Genomic DNA, 25,166 nt, shown 5'->3' with positions numbered 1-25,166 from the left:
GACTTGTGTCACTGTAGAAACATGAAAAGGACGGGCATGTGGTGCTCTTTGAAATTCACTCAATACTCACCGTATCTGTCTGGCCTTAACAATAAAGCTTGAGAGGGATGGTACAACATGCACTTCTGCACTTTCTCACAGACGGTTTGATTGGAAGAGTGATACCACTCAATGTCAATTATCTTAGCTGAGCTTAAACAGTGGGAGCAGGACAGCAAGCCTGGCTCCATCCAAAGTTACAAGACCATGCCATGAAAGTGAATCTGTAAACTGCACAAGCAGTTCCTTGTGCTAAATCCTCATGCAGATTTTAGGGCTTCAGCAGACGCCTGTGAGACTGGTCTTGTTCAGTCTTTTGTATGTATTGTAATGTGTGAAGACAAGTGCCCATTAATTGCTTTCTGGACAATATTTCATTCCAATCCATTGGTTCTAGTGTGGACAAAAGTTGTGTTGTATTGTTTGTTTAATCTAAACACAAGAAAACACAATTTGTGGTCTCTTGAGGTCTTTTGTGTAACTATATATTGGCTGAGGCCCAGAAGTAGAGACTTCCTGGAGTAATTACCTTTAGGTTTCCAAGGGCAGAAATTGGTCAAATAGTGAAAACAAAGATGTAATGTGTTCTTTTCTTGAGGTCATGAGGTCAACGATGTGAAGGAGAAACTTAGGAAAAGACATCCGGGGTGCTCAGAGAATCAGACTGCACTTACACAACATAATTACGGCAGCATGTATTATTGACCTGCTACACTTTAAATGTTGCTGCCACAGGGAATTGTGGGATGTAATTGTCCTTCATTATGCACATAGGAGATAAGAAAAGAATCATTGAAGCACCTTTCCACAGCATTAAGATAATTTGACCAGCTCTTATCATGTCTGCTATTCCCATGTAGATTCACATGAAGGTAATTTCACTCAGTTAGGAATACGCCACCAAAACAACTATTCAACCAGAGCCCCAGTGTTCATTATTGCTGTTACATTTCTGTTTAAATATAGATGTGTGCTAATTGGTGATATTAGTGTTGGTCGTCCTTTTTCTTTATCTTTTTCTTTGGACAGAGACAGGTTACTTGTTTCTCCCTCCTCCTGACGTTTATGCTAAACTAAGATAATCACCTCCTGGCTTCAGCTTCACACTCAATGCACAGACACACCAGTGGTATTGATCTTCTCACTCTTGGCAAGAAAGCAAAGAGGCAAAAACTGTTCCTTTTAAAAATGCATCAGTGAAATTATTTTCAGAGAGTAGATTAACTAATAGTATATTGCAATTTTAAAGAAAAGAAGGAGCTACAATCCAAATCATTTGATGTCGCAGTTGGATATTCAGCTCTGCTTCTTCTAAAACAGAATATACATACATTAAACAAGCCCCTCATTATAATCGACCTTTTCCAACACATAATAACAAAACCAAGTCTCAAAGTCAACCTGAAGGGAAAGACCAACTCTCCAGTCCAAAGGGGAAAGATTTAAACCTTTCCCTGAATATAGTCGGGTCCAGGGTGTTGCAGATAGGATATCCTTTCACGCTGACTGGATGAATGACATCCTGACCTTTACTGCTTCAATGCTCCCTGTGGATCATGAATACATATAGTCCACAGTTAGAAAAGGTGTCCTGAATGAATAGTAATGAGAGCAACCGCACAATTTGACTTTCAACATAACTTGAATTGTTTTTTTTTGTATGTAACCGATATGCTGAAAGATACAAAAAAAATGTCCAAATCTTGCAGATTTTAAGAGAGGTTGGAGCTACTCTGAGAGGCTGTGCAGCAGGGGCTCTTTGCCCGAGGCATTTAAGTGGTCTTCACACGATCAGGTCTGGACAGATCAGGTCTACTCCATTAGACACATTTGTGATTTGATAGCATGGCACAGATGTCAGGGTACTTCAGTGGCCTTGACATGTATTGGGAACCTTTTTTTTTGCTGCTACCACTATCTCGTTGAAATAGATTGAAAGAAGGTTTACCAATAATAGTCAAAAGGAAACAGAAAATGAAGAATCTCAAATCTCAAATTATAGCATTCTGAAGCCATGGATGAGTGAAAGCTTTTAATCTTGCACAGACTTAAGTGTCTTTCAGCTTTGTTTTTGATTCATGACCCACAACTTTACTGTTTTGGTTCATCATAGTTCTTTTATCAGCATATATTTAGCTCCTGCCGGCAGCTGTTTAAAGCAATATGGTTTCCTCTGTACGCTTCTTGCTTTAGCACCAAAACCCTGACAGACAAAGTTAGCGGCTAGCTGATGAACACAGTGGAGCCTTTAGTAGTAGCAAGTGACGTAATTGTTTTTCGGAACAAAGGCGATTTCTCTGAGCATTCACACCACGAATAAATGCCTCACTCTTCCACTCCTTACACTACTGACCTTACAAATTATTCCCATCAATTTGTTTGACCCTTTTTGATACGTTTTTTGGTTAATTCATTACTTTATTTGTGAGCATGCACGTGTGTCTTCTGTGTATTTGTCCCAGTCTAACAGCTGGGCTGTGACACTGTTGAGTCTCAGCAGAGAGCCATCAAAGCTGATGGGGAGGTCACTGAGTCACTATAGTCAGAGCAGTTGTCACTGTTCATATTTCTTCTTCCACATCAGTCAACTTCTACAATTGAGCAGATGTCCTTTGTCTCGAGTATTAATGGATGAGTGAACCTGCAGATTTAGTTTTGGACTCAATTTGATACAACCTGCAATATTTTTGATAGGATTCTGTCTGTAATTTTGTATATTGTGAGCAGCTGCACAGCATGTTTCCAAAGTCCCTTCAGAGAGTGAAATACATGAAATAAGCAAGTCCTTATCTGCTACTGCAGGGAGGTCTATTTACAGCTGTTTGGTTTCAGTTTTCTCCCAAAACCACAAAGACAGTTCAAAAATGTCTGCCGGCACAAATATGCTGGAAAAGGCTCCAGCTCCACTTTAGTCTAAACTGAATGAACAATTATTTTTTTTAAATGACAGAAATAGGTATCTATGAATACAGTATTGCTAAATTATAAAAGCCTGCTCCAACCAGCCTCTGTTCACCAAGAAATAATTGGTTCAAACACACAGTGTGTTAATTATAGCTCAAGAAATGCTGGTAGATGTAGTCCTATATTTAGACTTTGGACAGCTTTGATAATATTGAATATACATGATACTGTAGCTCCATTACATTTATATATCCAAGAAAGCAGCAACAGCAGCAGGCCCCAGTATCTATGTTCTTACAGCCATCGTTAATGATGTTAGTCTGTGCTTTGATGACATGAGGCCTCTGGTGAGCTGTTGATGCGCAGCCTTGGACATTTGAAAGAGCTATTGTTTCCTGTTCTTTCCACTTTATTCCTTCACAGTACAGTTAATTGTAGGTACCTTGGACATACTGTAGCAGGTTACACCTCCTCCCCTGTTTGTGCTGAAGAATAGACACAAGACATGCATACTCCTATAAGAGCAGCTGTTCCAGAGGGATTCATGAGCATTCATGCACATGAGGAACCAATCACTGAGGCCAAATGAGGAAGCAGCTTTACATCCATCTTCCTACGCAGAAAATTCAAGCATGAATAAACTCCTGTAACTTTAATTGGTTTGCAAAAAGGTTTGGCCTGTTGGGAAATTTGAAATAGCTGTCGGCCTCTTGGGAAACAGCAACAAGCAAAAAGGCTAGCATGTTACAAAAGCACAACAAACCCAACGTTTTAAATGTGCAGAGATTCCGCAAATTCACTGCATTTTCATTGCAGGAGATGGGAGGTGAATGTGGTGTAATTTTGATTCAGAAACATCGCAATTCAATGTATCCAACATCATAAGATTGTAGGTCCGCCGCTTTCAGTGATCACTTGTGTTGTTGTTGTTGTTGTTGTTGTGAATGAGCGGGGCTCTCATCGGGGATAAGGACCTGAAACGTAATAGGGAAGAAGATCAATCACACCGAGGAGCCAGACAACTATTGACAAGAGTCTGAAGAGCTTTAATGAGTCATTTATTCAATATATGCACAGGCGAAACCATTCACAAAACTGTGGTTTCATTCACGACTGCAATTAATTAAATACTCTAGACTTCCTAACTTAAAATGCTCTATAAAAAGACTGTTCCACAACACAATGATTACTGGCATGAAAGCAAAGAATGTTCAGGGTAAAGGACCTGCATACAAAATATTAATGCTGCAGGTACATTGTACTGTGCATACACAAGCAGCTGCAGGCAGGGCTGTACATTAAAGGCAGAAAAACAGATATACTACAGTACTATTGATTAGGAAGGAAACCTTTCAGTTTCACCGTTAAAACGAGTGATCAAAATGTTAACCTATAACCAATAACCAATTGATAACCAATTGGGAAAATGCTGTACGCCCAATGTGAAGCAGATAACTTAAAATCTGACATCACAGTAAAGTCAGAATATAATCAGGCCCACTGCAACAGGTGGGACAAAGTTTCATAAATAATAGTTGCAGATTCTTTCAGCCACATCAACTCAAACACACATGATAAATTAAGGCAAAACAGAGAGAAGGAAATCTCAATGGAAATCTCACACATGAATTGACACAAGATGAGAGTACAGCTCTGTAAACAGGAATGAGTGTGTTGTCACAGGAGGGAAGTGAGCAGTGAGGGAGAGCATCCACAGATGTCATCATCAAGTTCTATCTTTTTATTGTAATATGTTTCCCAGAAAAGATGATATGTGTTCGCATAAAGAGGAGTGGCATTTTTGTGAGTGAGGGGTTGGTGTGGGGGGCATCAGAGACTCATGGTCGTGAAGCATTTAGCTGCTAAAGAGACAAATATTTCTCTCAGGAGTTGGTGGAAGCCAGAAACAGAGCAAAAACATATAATGAATATTGGACTTCTGCTGCATTTACACAACAGCGACAGAATTAGAATGACCAAAAAAACCTCCTTTTGTATAAACTAAAGTCTTCACACATTACTACAAGTTGGTTACCCCAACTGCCATAGCCTTTTGATCACATATTTCTAATAAATTATCTACTTTTGTGTTGTATATTTAGAGGGGTTTTGATGCTACAGCCAGAGACGTTTTGCAGCCATTTTGCATTTTTTTTAACACTTTGGACGTTCCTTTCACAAAGTTGCCAATATCGTCGCCGTCAGAAAAAGTGTGACACATACGGTGAAGGTTTTATGACTCCATACAGTTTTCTGCCAGGTGGGTAGAAACATAACTCTCGTCTAATTATATTGCTCGGTTTTTGCTGGATGTAGTTGTCTCCTAAAACGTTCACATTCATGAGGTGTTAGTATTTCATGTTCTGTTGTCCTAAATATATTTAAGAAAATAAATATAATAAATGTTGCTTTTTAAGTTGCTTGCTTCCTTTACTTTTATATGAATTCAGAGAGTTTGGGGTAAGTATTTGGGATATTGAAAGAAGGCGACTCAATCAAGTCTTAGCGGTACTAGCAGAGCAATGTTTAAGTGTGTTGTTGTTTGTTATCTAACGTGGATCTTCACTGCTCCCACACTTACAATCATCTGCGTAATGAGAAACAATATATTTTGTTATGCTATAGAATGCAGGTTCAGATTGTTGATGTGGCACATTGATATGAATGCACGTTATATTTATGCACCTCACACACATAAACAAAGGATTTATTATCATAAGCAATGTGCTGATATACTAACACGCATGCTTGGGATACATAAGCTCACATAACAAACGTGCCAGCTTTTAGTCTCAGGTCATGAAATATAAATTATCATGGGGGATACAAACAAGTAATGAGGTGCAGCGCTGGGTATTGAGAAGGAGATGCTGACTTTTAAAGACAACATCAAACAGCCAAAAGAGACATTCGAAACGATTATAGGAAAGATGAATGGAGTTGGAGTAAGAGGGGAAGATTAGTTAATAGTCTTTCTTACAAAACTGAGGCAAATGACAGAAACGGTGGGAAAGAAAATCACTGCAGCTAGGCAGGCTAGCTAATCATTTATCAGCACTACATTACATACACAGATGCCCACTCAGACCTCTCGAACATTAGAGTCAGAGCAAAGCAGAGAGCAAACAGCAGAGACTTTGAACACAGGTGCCACCAATAATTAATCAACACAGGTGTTAACACTGAGTCTGATTAACTCAAGACTGCTCAGCAGAGCATAACACATTTCTTTATTTTAACAAACCTGGGCACTTTAGTTTAGTTTGAGTCCATCCACCATCCACCATCCTGGTGCTGCAAATAGTAGGAAATATGTATTCATCCATGGTTGAAAATAGTCCCCATCGAATACACAATTTACTCCAGCATGATTAATATTTGCTTAGAACTAGAGTGCTCTGTTGTTTTTGGGAAATTGTTTTGACTTTTTTTAAACCATGAACTGTGACCCATTTTTAAAGATGTAGCTCTTCAGTAGAAAGGAATGCAAATTAGCCTTGTCTCCATCAACTGTTTGGAGCGAATAAACCCGAATAAACCCGGCCAGAGATGAGTTTTTTCAGAAGTTAGCGGTTAAGGGTTGCATGTCCGTAATCCGTCAGCAAACGGAGTAGCTCAGCTATCTGCTCCAGTTACAAGAGGAAAATGGAGAGAGATCTTCAGGAAATTGTGTGTCAGCTAGTATTGGCCATGTTTCATGATGTCAGAGACAAACATTTGCACATTATGCGAGTAGCCGAGAAGACGTCGAAAGTAGAAATAGCTGTTAAGTCATGTGAGTTAAACGTTCGCAATGTCAGAATTTATTCGGCAAAAGCGTTTCCATATCCCATTTACGCATCAAATGCAAAAACACCTCAGGCGAGAGAAAATACATTATTTTCGCAATTGATGATGTTTTGCATGAAATATGGTTTTTTTTTTGTTTTTTTTATGGGATTTGTTGACGGCAAGAAATGTGTAGAATAACACAAGCTTTGTCCTTTAATCTTGTTTCTTTCATTTACTGTAACATGCACTGCAGGTAAGAAAAGGTTGCCACGAAACACATGTTGATCCTACACAACTTTGACTGTGATACAATGGTGGATAAGTATATAAAACAAACACAGCTAACTCCAGCATTAAAGAGAACTTTTATTTACTAAAGAGTCCAGTAGAAATGTGTTATGTTCTATGGTCTTTTTAAAATACAATCATGGCACCTGAAAATAATCTACATTAAAAAAGGGGACAGATTATCCCAAAAACAAAAGGAAAAACCTCTGAGAAAGTGACAGTTTACAATACTAAAAAACATCTTCAACAATATTAAACGTTTGCTAACTTTGCTAAAAGCAATTAAGATCCAAAAGAACAAAACACATTTTAGTACAACATAGATATGACATCAGTATACGCTCGGTAAGAGCTGTACTGATTGTACAATATGACTCATGGATGGGTGTTTTATTCTAATCAGTGCAGAGTGTTAGATGATGTTAATAACACTTCTTTATCATGCACCAAATCTCCCTGCACTGAATTTGGAAACAGAATGTCCAAACAATGTGTCTCGACACATCCATATATTGTTGGCCCAGTTGCCACTCAGAATATGTGTCTCTATGACAACAGAGAAACTTTATTAAACATTTTGAAAAAGGTGACGACCTGCAGTTCCACTCTAATTTAATAATCAAATTAGCATGAAGTTAGAGTGATGTTTTTTCAATATGAATGTCATGTTTTGGCTTGAACTGAGGGTATTCTGAATTGGCTCCATATTCAGGTGAAAAGCTTGTGTCCTTTGATCCTTTAACATCAGAAGTCACGATCCCAGCCAGAGAACTCCTCTTCTGCTTTAGTCAGATCAAGAGGGAAACGATCAAAGTTGATGTAGCAGGGGCCCTGATGGAGGAAAAAGCTATATTGAAAATTGTGAATACATTTAATACACACAGTCCTGTCGAACCGTGACTTATTAACAGTAGTGTGACCCTCCCTGCATGTTTGAAGTCAAAGGCCCTGAAAAATCAACCTTACCCACCAGATGATTTATCACACAGAAACATCTGAGAAGCCGGTATTGGAAAGTGTTGGGAAAAAGACCGGCACTTTAAAAAAGCGTGCAGGTGATTGAATGAACCATCTGACAATCAAACTCTTACCAAAGTGAGTTATGAGAAAAGAAAAAACATCTTTAAAAGGAGCTGCTCCTAAAGAGGTTAGCATTGTTGAGGTTACCATTGTTGTATTGAAAGAACAGTGTGATCTCGTAAAATTGCAAGATCACACTGTTCTTTCGCGTATCAATTCCATTGCTAAAAAATATATATAAATACAAAAATAATAAAATCAATAGGAAGTTTTCCTCTCAGAATTGTATTTGCATATTTAGTGAGGTGTATTCCTAATTATAGAGGAATAATGATGATTTGAAAACAAATTTTAAAGGGATTTAAAATGTCAGTATGTGTTAAAAATGTCTTCCACAAAGTGAGCCGTGTTCTTTGTTTCTATTTTCCTTAAACCAAAGGTAGAAGCCACTTTTCACATAATAGTAAAAATAAAACTAACTCCACTCCAGGTTTGACTTGCCTTGCGTATGAGCCGGACTGTGGGGGCGTCGAGCTGACCCACACGCAGCTTGTGCCAGTTCATACTGCTGAACCACCTGAAGGGAAGAGAAGGAGGATGATCTCACGTCAAACATAGTGAGAGTGAGAAAGCCAGTCATAAGACAAGAAGATAAGACAAAGGTTTACGAGGTATCACATATAACATTATACTGTCCAACACCCACGTCACATGCTGCCACTGTTACCTGTGATGCCGGACATCTTTGATCCCATTCTTGGTGTTTCCTAACCTCTGACCCGGCCGAGGTCTGCAATGAAAAACACAATACATCATGCATAAACAACACAAGTGCATATTATGATACAGTGTATTCATATTCAGGTATGTTCCATAATTCATGCTCTCCTCTGGGAGTAACTGTATCATCTTCTCGAACCCCTATAATATTCACATACATATTACATGATGCAACTCCAATTTTATGAAAAAGTTATTCAGGCAATACATTGAGTTAATTTTACATATACTAGAGCATTATCAGCATATAAAACTGCAATCAACATATTTGTCTCACCTGCACATTTTGCTGATAATGGACTTGGCTGCCTCACTCATGTAAGGTGGGTATTTGAGCACCCCGTCCAAGATTTTGGCATAAATCTTCTGAGGCTCTGAACTTGAAAAGGGAGGGCTGACAGGTTGGAAAAAAAAGAGAGAAGTGTGATGTTTTTCAATCTTTCAACGGTCTGACATAAACAAAATTAAAAAAACATCTAGTTGCTGCTGGGAAACCTGAACCTGCAACTGCAGATACTGGATCATGCAGAAGTCAGTCACATTTCCCTACTGCCATCTACTGGTTAACACGTGTGTGACTCTTTTGTCACATAAAATCATTCTTTTGCTTTGAAATTAAAATCTTAGGCCATTTATTAATACGTGATTGTCAGATATGAACCTTACAAAACAGAAGAAATGCTTTCTTCCAAATATGGGCGGGTGTATAATGATTACCTTCCCACCAATAGCTCATAAATCAGGATGCCAAGGGACCAAAAGTCCACTGCAAAGTCATGTCCCTGGTTCTTGATGATCTCTGGGGCCATGTACTCAGGAGTACCCACAAATGAATAGGTTTTCTCTCCACGCACCATCTCTTTGGAAAAACCAAAGTCCACCTGCAGAGACCCCCCCACACACGCGCACACACACACACACAGACACACACACACACACACACACACACACACACACACACACACACACACACACACACACACACACACATACACACACATCCACACACCATATGTGAAAACAGTAGTGAGCTTAAAGAGTACAGCACTGGACACATACACAGATGTGTACTTACCAGTTTGACGTAGCCCTTTATGTCCAGCATCAGGTTCTCCGGCTTAAGGTCTCTGTACATGATGTTCTTCTTGTGGAGGTAGGCATAGGCCTCCACCACGCAGGCGGTGCAGAACACAGCGATGGGCTCGTCAAAACGCCCTCTGAAATCACAGACATGGAAGACTCTCCAACAACGTCCTCCTCTGCTCGCTTTAATTTGGTTGCAAACTAATATATGACCTTCCATCACTTTCTGTTGTTGATATGTTGATTTCATTGTTGTCACTATACTGTATATTTCAGTGGGTAACAGCATCAGCCTTGTGAATCTGTGCAACTTTATTAATTTTAAGTGTTGAGCTCAAGATGTAATAATAGCAATAAATTGTGTTGCCCCACTCAAACAAAACGTTCTTCCTCATAATATTATGTCGCTGGTATACACTGAGGAATAATCCCACCTTGCACAACAGGGCACCCCAATATTCTGCTTGAACAAACATCTAAATGAGGACATGGGTTGTTATCTGTGTTTTCTCACACTTCTTTGAGTTTGGTCCAGATCTCTCCTCCCACACAGAACTCCATGACCATGTAGATGTATCGTGTGTCTTTAAAAGCAGCATGAAGCCTGCAGAGAAAGAGTTGAATTAAAGTAGCATTAAAGTCAACTCACACCTCCAAGTTATCTGTACATTAAACTGAATGTATATGTTGTATTTAAATGATGTTGACTGTGTGTCTTGATCGTAGATACCTGACAATGAAGTCGCACTGGACGGCTTTAAGGATCTTTTTCTCAAACAACATGTGCTCCTCCTGTCTCTTGGCAACAATGTGCTTCTTGCTGACTCGCTTCATAGCGTAATATTTCCCATGATTCACAGTGGCCATCTTAGCAAAAAACATTGATCATCACAACTATTAGTGTTTATATATAATATATATATATATATATATATATATATATATATATATATATATATATATATATATATATATATATATATATATATATATATATAGGAACATATAATAACACGATTAAGGGCCTTGCTTTTCAATAACATGGTATATTAGATTCAGCCCCTCTCTCCATCCCGATAATTTTCAAACAATTTTCTAGCTCCAGTTCCACTTCCTGCATTTTTCTGTTCCTAGGTTTCAGTCTAATTTATTCCAGAAAAACATGGCATAAAATATTTGTTGTAACTCATATAACATGACAACAATCCCAATATGTTTTTTTATAAGGGAACTAATGCATTTTACATTCCAGCAAATATTGAAACAGTGCTTATACAAGACAAACACACTCACCAGCTCAACACGGCCAAACCCTCCGACTCCAAGCGTGACAGGATCTCCTTGATAGCGACCCTCTTGGTACAGCACCGGGACCAGGTCCTTAAACCTCAGAGTGGAGCCGGGACTGACCAAGACAGATGGAGAACTTTAGACAAATGCTAGTTCACTTCAAGGATCTCATGTATGTTATATATAATGATCGTTTTACGTCCTTCGGCCTGCCTCCACCCAGTCTCATCATCTTCTACAACCACTCACCTCAACTTTTCTGGAGCTTGTGCCTCCTGTAGCACTTTGGAGCTGAAAACCAAATGAATCCATTAGGCATTTACACATCACACTATTGTCACCAAGATTCAAAAGATTCATGATTATGAAACGAAAATATGTCTGCTGTACGTACTCGTCAAACAGCTCGAGGTGTTCTGTGGGAATTGTCTCTTCAAACACCCTAAAAAAAAGGAGTTGTTAATGAAACTGCGTCAATCCAAAAAGTACACAACAAAAAGCTAAAGCAGGGAAAACAACAGTGAACAAGGATCTTTCTATCCAGGAGCAACGGCCTGACCGAACAGCAACATTTAATGTGGAGCCAGACTCACTCCTTGTCGATGGAGAAGCAGGTAACAGGGCCGTCAGCGCTGCAAGTGGCAGTTCTCAAGACTTCCCTGCATGAGAAGAAACATTGCACACGTGAACTCAGAGAAACTGTCTGTCACTACTGCTCATATACAATTTTGTGTGTCAGAAATTTGAGAAATTAATAAAATGGATGATCTCACGTTTACGTTTTTTGTTTTGCTGCAACAGGATTTTTTCTGCATGAATAAACTATGGCACATGGTTTCCTTATCAGCACATTCCCTTGTTACATATTCATCAATTGTTTGATATTTATGCTGCACATCTAAACAACCTCCCAATAGAACAATTAAATGCTGATTAGAGGCAAAGAACACGAGCTGCATGATATTTGATTTTTTTATATTAAAAAGCCGATACCACCAAACCAATGAGTCTGTTATCAAACTGTAGATTACATACATGTTTTTTATGTTGTTTTTTCCTCAACAATCCAGCCTCAAGTTTGTTACAGAAGATTTTAACTGATTTGCATATCAACAGCACTAAAGAAGTTAAGGAAATATTCATTCAATTTGGTGAAGCGATTTCACATATTTTACGTTTGCACATTTAGAAGATAATTGTCAGGTTGCACAACGATAATGTCAGAGATGACAGCATTGAAAAAAAGCTGCACAACAGAGCAGTGGATGTTGCACAAGTCTGCAACGCATGCCCCGAGGCATGTGTTGCCATGGTTACCGTATGAGGGCCTGTTCCCCGAAATGCTCCCCTTTTCCCATCCTACGAATCTGCTTCTGATGCCCATTCACGTTCTTGGTCACCAGGACCTGAGGGCGAAACACACGTGAGAGGGAAGAAGAGATAATGAGTGCATATGTATCCGGTTCTGGTGCACAGGCGGATGCAGCTCACTAAATACTCAAATATGAGTTTACAGCCACAGTATTACGCCATACCTCTCCTTTGAGGATGATGTAGAATGTGTTTCCTTCTTCTCCTTCTCGAACGATAGCATCTTTGTCCTGGTACTTCACCTAAGGAAGACAAGAAGAAAACACGATTAGAAAAACAAATGTAATTTCCATACACAAAACTCTATCAAATAAGTTTGAGGTGAAAATAAGTTGATTTACAGGAAACAAAGCCAGAAAAAATACACTAAGTGTCATGAAAATACTCTCTTTCAAGGCTTTCAGAGATTTAAAATATGTAAGCAACTAAAAAACTAAAAACATTTAAAAAATAACAAAAACATATCCTTGTATTTCACTTTATCTTCAAAAACTGTTCTGCTTTATTTTCACATGAGTAACAATCACTTGTAACACATCTAAGTACACACCTCCTCCATAGAGTCAATTATTTTGGACAGCTGGACATCATTCAGGTCCTTCAGAGTACGAGACCTGTGATAGCATACAGAAAAGGAAGCAGCAGACATATAAATAGTTATTACATGGTCCAAGAAGTAAAGCAGTTACTTCATGGCAGTTTGATATAATAAAAAAAACACCAAATCAAAGCGGATATTTAATTTATGTTCGCTGCAAAGTTCATAAACGCACGTCTTCAGGAAGCCCATGAGCTGCTCTCTCTTCTTCTTGGACTTGTTGGTAATGATCGTCCTATAGGTCTGTCGCTCCATGGACCACAGACGCACTGCTGTCTTTGCTGCAACAAGTGAAAGGGATGAGTAGTTAAGACTGTTAAGTGTGGCAGCTTTCCTATAAAAGAAAAAGCTATTATGGACTTCAAAAAAAGAGAATTGAAACCACACAGATGCAACCATTTGCACTGTCCCTTAAACAAAAACACAACTAACCCTATGCTACCACAGAAAAACACAAGCGCTATTTCTTCCTATAGTATGAAAATAAACTAATCTGCATGTCCTTCTCAGAGGCGTCATACCGGGGACTGACCTTTGACTGTTGCTGTCCGTTTGCAGTTATACAAGATGGCCAGTTCCCCGAACACGTCCCCGGTGGTCAGGCTGCGGAGGTTTCGGCCTGCCTGAGTGACAAGGAGCTCACCAGCTAAAAGGTGGAACGACAAGAAAGTTGCTTTATAGAGAAATATGTTTTTGATGTATTTAGTTATATTGTAAAAAAAAGAAAAAGGGGTTTTGCATGGTTCCTCCATCACATCCAGTCACACTGGGGCGTGTCCCCACCTGCTACGATGTACATGCTGTCTCCTTCTGAGCCCTCTTTAATGACTTCTTCATCCGGCTTGAAGCTGGATTCCGCTAAGAGGTCCACCATCATGGCTGTCTGCTCATCGTCGAGGCGGCTCAGGAAATCATTCTTCTGGATGGCTTTGACGATCAGATTTGTCTCGCTGATGACAGGAGGTGAGAGAAGTCGTCTTCAGCAAAGGTCAATGAAATCTCGAGGAGCTCCCACACAACATGGTAACCCATCATGCATTTTGTGGGTGTTTGGACAGGAAATCGATTGGATTTGCCAACACTGCAAATGAAAAACCCTTGTGCACTCCTACATAAATGGGGTATTCTGTCTTCAGTAGTAATAGTTACCAACCTGACCATTTTCTTGACCCTCTTGCGTGTAATTTCCAGGGTCTCGGGGATCGGTTCAGAGGCAATGACAGCCGCACGGCTCTTTCTGACCTGCGGTTCAATCTCATTACCGCTTTGAGAGGGAAAATCTGAGACAGACAAACAGTGGAACGCAAAGGGAGGGTTAACTGTCAATGTCTGCAGCTGAATGTTGTATCAAAGGTCAACTCGTTCATGTCCCTGGTGCCCATGTTGGCCTCTTACCAAGATCATGATATTGACCGTGCAGCTCCTGCAAAAGTGTTTCTTTCTCCTGCAGTCGTTGCTCTATGGCGATAAAAGCAGAAAAACGCAAGGATGTTGTGCATGTGCATTCATTTTCGTAACATAAACATTTAGAAGACAGTCTCTAAAATGTTGTTATTAAAGAACTGTGATCATGATACACGGAAAAGGACATTTTACGGTTGTCAGTGATCTCTGGTGCCAATACACGCCAATATGTGTGTGTGTGTGTGTGTGTTTAGTTGTTGTAGACATTGAGACTTGTATTTTTATTGCGATTCAATTTGTCAGACACATACATTAAAGAGTTACTGTAACCGTCGAGGTGAAAAATAGTTTTGCTGTCTACGTACACACTCCCTTCATCCTGTACATAAGTGGTGATTTTATGCTCTTTTCGCTCAGCTCACTGTACACCAGTGGCGTAACATTGCACTACACATTGCTTCTGTATCACAGCTGGATGTGGTCACAACCCAGCTAGACCACACCCAGCTGTGATGTTGGGTGTGGTCTAATGTGAAGTTACTCTTAATATAGTATAAGTAGAATTGTACTCACCCAGATCTTTGTTTTGCCTCTGCAGCTCCTGGTTGATCATACATTGTTTTTCTAGCTGCTGCTTCAGCTCCTCTAGTTGCTTCTCCATGACTACAGGATGAAAGAAATGTAAAAAGAAATACAAGGAATTGATGGAGTGAAGATAAACTGCAGCACGGTCAGTGGATGGCAGGCATCTGGACACAGACATGAAGCCTCCCAAACATGCTGTGTGCAGACTCACACACATAAACCCCCTATATCATATTTCAACTGTAAGTAAATATACTGATGCCTTTTTCCCAAGGCACTGAACTCTACTGCATTGCATGCACACAGCAAGAGCCCTGCTGAATAATGCAGACTAATGAAGGACAGTCAACAGGGTGCTTTCTGAGCGCTGTCACACCCTGCCAGCTCGTGCTAAAGATCTGTTGACAGAACCTGTTTAAAATAGTACAAAAACCTTCATTATCAGCTCGCTCTTTGCAGACTGTATGCTATTTCTTACTCTCCCGGTTTGGTTGCTTCTGCAATAATGTGACATTAACAGCCTCTGCTGTATAATTTAGTGTTTGAGTTGAGAGTGGAACAAAGAAACAAATACGTGCGCAGGCAAACTAATGAATGAACCTTTACGATCCATACAAACACAAGGTTCCAGCACCAATATCCTGAACACACACATCGGCTGCAGGAGGTGGAGGAGCTGTCGGCCTCAGAGTGCTCATCACGTGACCCTCCCTCCCCAATTACCCGCTGCCTCACCCTGAACATTGGACAGCGCTGAGATTAGACATTGTGTTAAAGCAAATCATAAAGTCGCTGAGCAATAGCCCATCAAGCTGTGGTGGAAAAATAAAATGGCTCCTGATCTACTATTAAAGAGGGGTGTTTCTTTGATGCAAGTCTGAACATAAGGTGAGTTGAACATTGGCTTCTTGGAAAAACATCTTTACAGCTGACAACTATAAATACGATGTGATATTTTCCATCACACCAATGATTCACCATTAACTACAATGTGATAATCTAGTCCAGTGCAAAACACAATGCCACTGCGGTGCCAGGAGTCAATAGGCCCGTGTTGCAAGAAAGACAGTGTTTGATGGTGTTACATTGTTACAGGGAACACAATGGCATATACAAGATTCTGAGGAAGCTTAAATTGCAGCTATAAATAAAGACTACTAATTGGGATGATAACCTTTAGAGCATGCTGGTCAACATGCAAAGAAGGAGAACACCAGGAAACAGTGATCAAATTGCACTCCACTGGTTGTGTATTGGCTGTTTTCTTTCATTTATTCTTTTTATTTAGATGATGCAATGGAGACAAAATACTGGGATATTTATTTTATTGTCTATCAGGTTTGACACACATGCTGAACAATGATCATTGGAAGCAGTGATTCACCCAGCAACTGATTCCAGGAATGAACGGGAAATAGAAAATTGGCAAAGATCAATTTAAAAAATGGGGTATTTCTGTCTGCTTGTCAGCTGCACAGAAGCAACAGGATGCCCGGCTGATCACCATTTTACTGATTCAGGCAACACACGTATGGCCAAGTGTAAGTAACTACAGCTGAATACTCATAAGAGGCTCTGTAAAAGGACACAGAGGGCATGTCTAGCCTGTATGTGTGTTTAAGTTAAACCCTTTCACTGGATATTAACATGTAGATCAACATTGTTTAACTTAATAGGCAACAACTGCATTGCCTCTATGAGGGAAGCCATGAAAATAGGTTTATGTTGCTGTTTACAAGTCTGCAAAGGTTTGCACTTTAAACACATGGAGCCATCCTCTATTAGCCAACATGACATCCGACTCTCAAAGTCACAAGTCACATGTAGACACACTCACCTGCAGGCTATGTGTGGATCAGGAGAGTAGATGAACGTCTGTCCAGCCTATAAAGGCCACATGAATCATAGGAGCCAAATAATCACACTGAACTGCTCACAAGATCCACTCCCAGCTGTAGAGAAGTATTCGCTGTTTGTTCAATACCTGCTTGACCCCCAGACACACCTGAGCAGATACTAACGTGCAGTCTGCAATCTCTCCAGAATTACTTCATCTTCTACCGTTGCACACTTTCTCAGCTTGCATTGCCATGTCTGCTCTTCAGCTTTTACTATTTTTACTTCTCCTTCTCTCTCTCTCTCTCTCTCTCTCTCTCTCTCTCTCTCTCTCTCTCTCTCTCTCTGTCTCACCCTCAATCTTTCCTCCTGGTTGTCTATCTGTCAATCTCAGCAGCTCTGGTGTTGAATCATTAACGATAACCTGAGGCTCCACCCATCACACCAGGTAGAGGTACACGGGCAGGAGGAGGAGGAGCAGGATGGACTGAATTTGGGGTGTAGAAAAAACATCATGCGCAGCTGCCAAAAAGCACAATTTAACCACTTCTTTGTTGTTGCATGATTTCAATACATTCTATTGTCTCTAAATATTAACCGGTGTATCCTGTTGTTGTTTTTTACTTGAAAACAGAACTGCTGATTTGTAATTTCCGTGACATTTAGCTGTGATATGTCATCGATCATTTCCTGAAAATGGAGAAGGCAAAAAACTGAGGGGAGGCAGAAGTAAATAATGAGAAAGTTGTAACAGATGACAGAAAAGGGGAAGTGAATTATTCTACCATCATATTTTTTGTAAATAGGAAATAGGAAAAATCTTTGAGGAAAAAGATCCACAGTTATACAAAGACAATCTCTTCATAATATTATCACAGATAGTGCATTTCCCCTGAGAGACATATTCACAGAAGTGACAGCTGGGGTTGAGGGAAATTATCCAAGCTGAGGGCAACCAGGACAACTCTGATTATATCGGTCAGAGTTAGAAAGCGCCTACTTCATTAGCTTTTTCCACAGTTAATTCCTGGATGTTTTCCAGGCTGCAGCGTCATTAAATTATCCTAAATGAGGCTGAAGGGTTAGCATTGTGACAGAGGGTGTAGGCCTTTATTGTTCACAGTTAATTATTGATACTCTGTCTAGTTAATAAACGACAACGACCGCACCGATCAGAGATAAAAAGGTTCTTGGATTTCAGCCGTGGAACAGGAGGGAACTCAGTGACTTGCAGTGTATGTTTTTCCATTCGGACCAATAAGGCGATTTGTGTTATATCGCCATATTTGAATCAGCTTGCTACTGTTGCTATGACAGCCACTCATGAGCCTTATGAGTTTCACCGACGTCTTCAGTTTGCAATCACTTCCAGATGCTAAATCACAACCTGAGATTTAAATTTGTATTATCATCATTCTTTAATTCAAGTGTGATTCACACAAAAAACAAATAGATTGTTCATAATGCCCAGAGTTCTTTCAGGTGAAGGGTGACAATCATAAGTGATGTTGTAAACACTCTGTGATTGTGGTTACTGAAAACAAACAAAAAAGGATTTGCCCAATAAAAATACACATCAATTCAAGGCAAGTGAACAGTGGTTAAAATCTGCAAAGTGCTGATGAGCAAATCAACTCAATATGCCAACAATTAGCAACATTTGCTGCTATAATCTTCACATTTCTTGTTCAGTCCAACAACTGTAGCTTTGAGTAATAATGACATAAATCCTAAATTCCCTTGGTATTGGCATTACAAAATGATGTGTTTGTTTCATCAGTGCACTATTGGTGTTACACACGTGTAATAAAAATCCTCTAGTCTACATGTTCTTGACTAATTTGAAAAGACATTCAGTTCACACACCAACCGGGATGAAATCAGTGATTAAGTTAAAAACAAATGACCACCTCTAACTACAAACTAGATAGATGTTTTTTTTTTATCTATTGCCCATTCCCCAAAAGGTGTGAGTCAGTGTGAAACAAAAGGCAGATTACAACACGCACAAATTCAAAAAACGCTATTAAATTATTGACAGCAGGTACATAATAACTCAAGTACTTTTTACAGTGTCAGCTTATTCACCTCCGATGTACTGCATAATTTACATTGCAACCAAGCACACTGCAAAACGCATATACAACCACACAATACACTTTCACATTTCATTTTTATATTTTAAAATCCAATAAAATTGGAATATAGACCTATTTTACAATGCCATAAGTATTTTCTTCATGGCAGATATGTGTTTTACAGCTGTGTGTATTCCAGCTGTGTGGGTGTTATCAGGTGGAGACTAACAGTTTTAATAACTGAAGTGTTAGCAGGATTACCTCAAAGTACGATATACATTTAGAAATGGTATGCATGTGAAGCATGAATGCGGGGCGATGTTGTGGGGGAGAATAATCTTTTGAGGAATGTTACACACTTCAAGGAAAACAAGTCTTGCCAAATCAAAGTAACTTATGAGGCAAAACAAAACAGCATATCTGTATAACTGTTATTCTCACATTCAGTTCATTTCTATTTAAATTACATTTTAAAATAGTATTTAAACTTAAAGCACTCATTTTTGAATAATTGTGCGTTTTGGTTTCAACACACACTACAAGTGCTGCAACTTACGTTGGGACGGCGCGGGGAAAAATAACACGATCGATCAAATCGATTTATAGTCTATTGACTGCTTTTTTTTCAAACTAATGTATAAATAATTGTTTTTGTGTGTGTTGATGCAATATTAGGCATTGACTTAGTTATGCACTTTTTTTTAAATCTTCTTTGATTATTCATTAAAAGAGAACCAGAGAAGATGAGGAGGTAGATAGCATATAGCTGCAGTGAGGTCACATGATTGTACAATACAGTTGGCCATTCTCTCTGCACACATCGAGGAGACCCAACATTTCTGTGGTATGATGATGACGTGCAAAGCTGAGCAATTTTTTGTGAATAGCTTTTCTACTGCTATGATGCCGGTGACTTCATAATCTTCTCAGCTAGCAGTAATCCTAGTTCAAAGTACAAACAGAGTGATGAGGGAGAAAGATGATCAGCTCCTTTGCTCGTCTTTAATGCCACAGGCTTTCCTGATGTCCTTAGGGTGTTCGAAGGCGGCTTGGACAAACTGGCCGAACAGGCGCTCCATGTAGCTCTCACCCCGGGGAAACAAACCCTGCAGGAAGGCGATGTGTCCTCCGTGGGCTGTCAACAGCAGAGCGACATTAGGCAGGCTCTGGATTGTGGTCAACGGGAAGGCTGTGAGTCAAGGAAATACAGTGAAAAAGATTTAGTGAGCTAGTCTTGCTAAGAAATGTGATGAGACATTTTTTGTGTAGCATGGAGAGTACATTTTAATCATAGCGCATGAGAAAGGATGAAAGTAAATTCTGAGAACACACACACTCACAAACTTTCAGCCATTTTAACATAACATCTGTCAATTCATAGAACTGATCACAACAAAATAAAACCGAAACATCACCACAAGTGAAAAGCTACATCAGAAACTGTAAGCCCAACACAATGCTCAACTTCTCCTGTTGTCCACTCACCGTGTTGGGGAGAGAAGGGGTCATCAGCAGCGTTAAGACACAAGATGGGAACTGCTGTATTATGGAGTTTGTTGTCTGGGCTGGCATCGAAGTAGTAGTCCGAGCAAGATTCATAGCCAAACACCAAAGAGGTGAAGCGCTCGTCAAACTCACGGATAGTCTGCGCCTAGAAGAGAGGGGAAAAAAATTGGATGAAAAAGGAAAGGCCGCCAAACACACGGTAAAAGGAAATAGGAAACTATGATAGAAAAGGAAATGTAAAGGACGGACCATACCTTCAAGACATGGTCGATGTCCACTACTTTCTCCAGAATCTTCCTGTGCCTGTGAGAAACATGTTTTTGTAAACTGAGTCTACAACAAATTTTGAAACTATAGGAATTTATGAAAATGCAACTTATCCGACCTGGTGACCGCAGTACACAGGCCGTTGGTGAGGTATCTATTGAAGAGCAGCCAATTGAGTGGTTCTTCCATTGAGGCAGCCGACTTCAGCGCATTCCAGGGGACTGAGATGGTGAAACCCGCCACCATCCCGGACTCTGTACGTTTCCGGGCCAGATAGTTTAATAATAACATGCTGTACAGGGTGACAGGAGAGAACATTACAGGAAAAGACAACAGCAATTTGACAAAAGGCAGACAGGAAACAAAGATAGGATCAATTTCACCATAAAATAACTTTTATCAGAGAAATGCAAGCCGTTGGAAACCACGACACAATGCACCGACTCACCCTCCCAGAGACACACCAGCACCAAGCACAGGGGCAGATGGGTAAAGTCCTTTAATGTGGTGCACCACATGCTCAAGATCTGAGGTATTGGCTGCACAGTAGGTGACAGGCGTCTGAAGCGAGCAGAGGGATAGATGAGCGTCATACTATGCTGTGTTCAAGTGCCAGATTTTGTGTTTTTTAACTGCTCCAAAAAAATCCAGTGAAAAGACCAAAACCAGTATTGCCTTAGCTGGTCTCTCAATATTTTTCATCAATTTAGATCTATGGCACAGACTCCCAGTATAAGCTAAATGAGGCTTTGGATAGACTGAACAGTACTGTTCAATGTATTGTTGTCAATTCCCTTTTGGTCTTTTCATGGGATTTTCTGACAGTGAGAAATATCCGGCCTTATTATTTCCGCCAGGAGATTATGTATTAGGTTGTATGTGTGTCTGTGTGTGTGTCTGTCTGTCTGTCTGTCTGTCTGTGTGTCTGTGTGTCTGTCTGTCTGTCTGTCTGTCTGTCTTCTGCTAATGTCACATACTGCTGGACCCATTAGCCTAATACTCATAGTGGCAGTAATTTACACTTTTTAAAAACATATTTTATTGAGAACATATTTCATTAACTGTTTTCTACCGTCACTGATTGCTGACGCCTCACAACTCTTCACCAGCCAGTGGGGCCGCAGGTGATCAGCAACTGCTTTGTGTGAGTGAAATATGCGTTTGCTATGCTTGCGATCTAGACGGTGGGCAATTGTGGTTTATATATATATATATATATATATATATATATATATATATATATATATATATATATATATATATATATTCAATCAGACATTACAGCAGTCTTCACTGCAGATACCCATCTGCACTCTGAGTGCACTTTTCTAGCTCTGTTTTGTAAATAGCATTAGAATTAAATGTGGCATGGCCGCAGTTTATTAGGTAATAATTACACTCACCAACAGCTCTTCCCCTCCGAGCCCTCTGTTGTTGAAAACTACACATCTGGAAAAAGAACATATATATGATCACAGCTACAGCAGCTACTGGACATTAAATTCAGTGTAATTGAAACAAATCATGTGTGTTTTTTTTTTTTTTTAATCAAACCTTTGTGTTACTCCTTTGAGATAAACTTAGTTCTGATTAAGTTACTGAATAGAAAGGTTTAGGCTGTTTCGCTTTCACCTCGGATTGTGTCACACAGATAAATAATTGTATCATTGAAGAGTCGAGGAGTTGAGCACAACAGACCTGTAGCCGCGCCGGGTGGCTTGGTTAAGGGCGTGGAGCACATAGGACTGCTTGCTGTTGCCTGTCAGGCCTGGGAGGATCAGTACTGTGGGGCGAGTAGAGGACTCTGGGTAGGTCGCACTATCCTTATTGTCCATCCAGTCCAGAGAAATCTGACCCCCATCAACCGTACTGATCAGCTCACTGATGGATGAAGGGAGGATTACTAGAGCACATCAACTTAAAGATTATAAAACATAGAGAGATACTGTCGAAAGATAACAGGATGATGTGTACACGTCAGCAAAAGGAACATATCAGAACAAAGGTAACTCGTTCAGGAGGTTCATCCTACTTGCGATAAGTGACGGGGGGTCTGGACTTGAGGACGGCACAGACCAGTGTTTGAAGCCGGCCTCCCCAGCACCACGGGGTGGGACTGAAGCGGTCAGCCACCACAGGACAATACTTGTGGAGGAATGCACTGAAAGGCGTGCTGGAGACGAGGGCCGGTGTCTGAGAGGAAAAGAGTCCAGAAAAACACAGATTTCTTGACATTACTATACTTGTGACGGACAAGAATACATGTATATAGTATGAGGGGTCCGGAACTTCACAAGCAGAGTGCGTATGTGTGTGTTCATGTGGTGTGGTAAACAGTACAGTGTCTACAAAACCTGAAAAACACAACCCAATATGAAATCACCTATTTTGTATGAAAACACAATTATCATGCACACTTTCATACTATATGTATTAGTTAACTTGCCCATGACATCTCGACCATAGCATACAAAACATACAACATGAGTATTATATAGTATTAAACCAGCACTCATTGAGTAGTTGACAAATAATGAAAGGCTGGAAGATGAATACATGTTTAAGTCATATGTGAAGTTACAATAGCAAACATTTTCAGGTCCTGGATTTGCTGTTTTTCACAGTTGTATATCATTGTAAATGTTATATAATATTGGATTTTTGGACAGCTATTATTTTAAAGCATCACCTTAGGCTTTTGAAAATTATTAATTCTAATTTTCCAAAGCGTTTATTATATTATGTAGACCAAAGCAAAAACTTGACTAATTGACAAGATAATCCGCAGATCGATCAATATTAGAAATAACCGGTAACAATATTCTATTAACACATCTAAATGTTTATGAATGTGGCTGTCAACAAACTCCTCTTGTGAGAGGTTCATGACTTGCACATGAAGTTGAACATATGGTTCAAAAGGGTAAGAGGTGCTCAAGGCTAAAAAAAAAGAGATACATTTATTATATTATTACAACTATCTTCAGTTATGTTACTAAACATTCATTAACGGGCTGACGATTCATTCGTAAACCCGACAGTTTAATCAGTAACTAATTTCTGTTGCAAAAATAAAGATAAAGACAAAACCGATATATTAAGCCTTTATAACATCTAATAATGACAACTACTTGCCAGATTTTGAAAGTGATATTTCTCCTGAAAAAAAGAGCAAAATAATATAGCCAAAAGGACATTTTCTCACATATTTTTTGATAAATAAGACAAAAAGGACCAGGCGGACTGTCATAATTATTATAACTTAAAAGGGTTAAACAACCACAAATGAATAAAATATAGTAAAACCTTAAACAAAACATTTAAATGAAATAAACGAGAAGAGTAGAAGAAAACAGGACAGATAGAGCACAGATACAAGAGAAAAGGTGCATAAGTGCGGTCATTGCAGCGGCAGCGGCACCGCTCACCTTTACCACAGTGACTGACCTGACACTTGCGGCCCCACAGATAGTACAGTGCGGCCGTGAGGGAGCAGATGACCACCGTGTACGGTCTGGAAACACACTCCCAGTATGTTCTCCAGAGCTCCGAATGTGATAAAAACATTGCTATTGTCTATTTGTTAGTTAGCTACAGAAGAGAGCTAACCAGCTAGCGTAACGGTATATAACGGTTAAAACGACTCCTTAACCGACACAACGGGACAGATACAAAAGGACGCGTGACGTCAGTTACAGTAATGCCTGACAACCTGCCTTCATCACCACCAGCTAACGTTAAAGGTGTGTGACGGCCGCTCCTTTTTCTCCGAGGAGTCCCATCACCTCTGACAGTGATGCCAAAAAGCCGGTAGTCGCCTGCAGGCTTTCCTCCAGAAAGCAGCTGCTTCCGGGTTCTCGCGGACCACGACCAAAGATCGTATGTTCAAAAGAGACGCCTACGATGTCAAAGGACGCCTCCGCTCGTGTTGTACGGTCCACCGCCTTCCCCGTGTATGAGGGTGGGCTAGCTAGGGTACTCACAGACGGGACTACAATTATGGAAGTCAACTGACGCGCATGCGCCGTTCTCCTCCTTCTTCTTTGTTATTTAACGCCGTTTTTTCTGTACCACTTTAAACAAGCTTATATGCATAGGACGAATTATCTTACAGCACCCGGTATTCCGTTTTAAGAATAGAGTGAGAGCTCTTTCCTACATGTCCAAGCTTTGTAAGAAAGAAGAAAAAAAACACTTGATGATGAAATCCCGTTAAGTCCACGTCTGCCATGTTGAAAGCACACAGATAATAGCATCTCCATTTGACATGCAAATATAAATTGCAGACACTGGCCCACTCAAAAAGTCACACAGAACACAGTTTTATCCAAACTGGAGGTAAGCAT

The 25,166-nt window shown here is 39.9% G+C and overlaps 2 protein-coding genes across 2 annotated transcripts; both read right to left on the bottom strand.

The window, feature by feature from the left end:
* Nucleotides 1–7,746: 7,746 nt before the first annotated feature.
* On the bottom strand, nucleotides 7,747–15,209 carry prkg3 (protein kinase cGMP-dependent 3; the record flags this gene model as incomplete). Its single annotated transcript, XM_079215482.1, has 21 exons — nucleotides 7,747–7,833; nucleotides 8,524–8,599; nucleotides 8,750–8,812; nucleotides 9,080–9,196; nucleotides 9,520–9,683; nucleotides 9,878–10,019; nucleotides 10,400–10,489; nucleotides 10,616–10,752; nucleotides 11,179–11,290; nucleotides 11,425–11,466; nucleotides 11,570–11,617; nucleotides 11,769–11,834; nucleotides 12,493–12,581; nucleotides 12,711–12,788; nucleotides 13,097–13,160; nucleotides 13,320–13,425; nucleotides 13,677–13,790; nucleotides 13,928–14,094; nucleotides 14,298–14,424; nucleotides 14,540–14,602; nucleotides 15,122–15,209. The coding sequence occupies 21 exons, from the start codon at nucleotides 15,207–15,209 to the stop codon at nucleotides 7,747–7,749; spliced, it is 2,040 nt and encodes a 679-aa protein (XP_079071608.1).
* A 4,821-nt stretch (nucleotides 15,210–20,030) lies between these two features.
* LOC306734386 (phospholipase ABHD3-like) lies at nucleotides 20,031–24,387 on the bottom strand (the record flags this gene model as incomplete). The annotated part of the gene is made up of 9 exons (XM_079215742.1): nucleotides 20,031–20,236; nucleotides 20,533–20,698; nucleotides 20,808–20,856; nucleotides 20,939–21,112; nucleotides 21,269–21,381; nucleotides 22,224–22,269; nucleotides 22,519–22,701; nucleotides 22,853–23,013; nucleotides 24,268–24,387. The coding sequence occupies 9 exons, from the start codon at nucleotides 24,385–24,387 to the stop codon at nucleotides 20,031–20,033; spliced, it is 1,218 nt and encodes a 405-aa protein (XP_079071868.1).
* Between the last annotated feature and the right edge of the window lie 779 nt (nucleotides 24,388–25,166).

The sequence above is a fragment of the Taurulus bubalis genome (assembly GCF_910589615.1).
Source record: "Taurulus bubalis genome assembly, chromosome: 3".
Lineage (NCBI taxonomy): Eukaryota > Metazoa > Chordata > Actinopteri > Perciformes > Cottidae > Taurulus > Taurulus bubalis.
The sequence above is the reverse complement of the archived record's forward strand: the minus strand, read 5'-3'. Positions and strand labels throughout refer to the sequence as shown.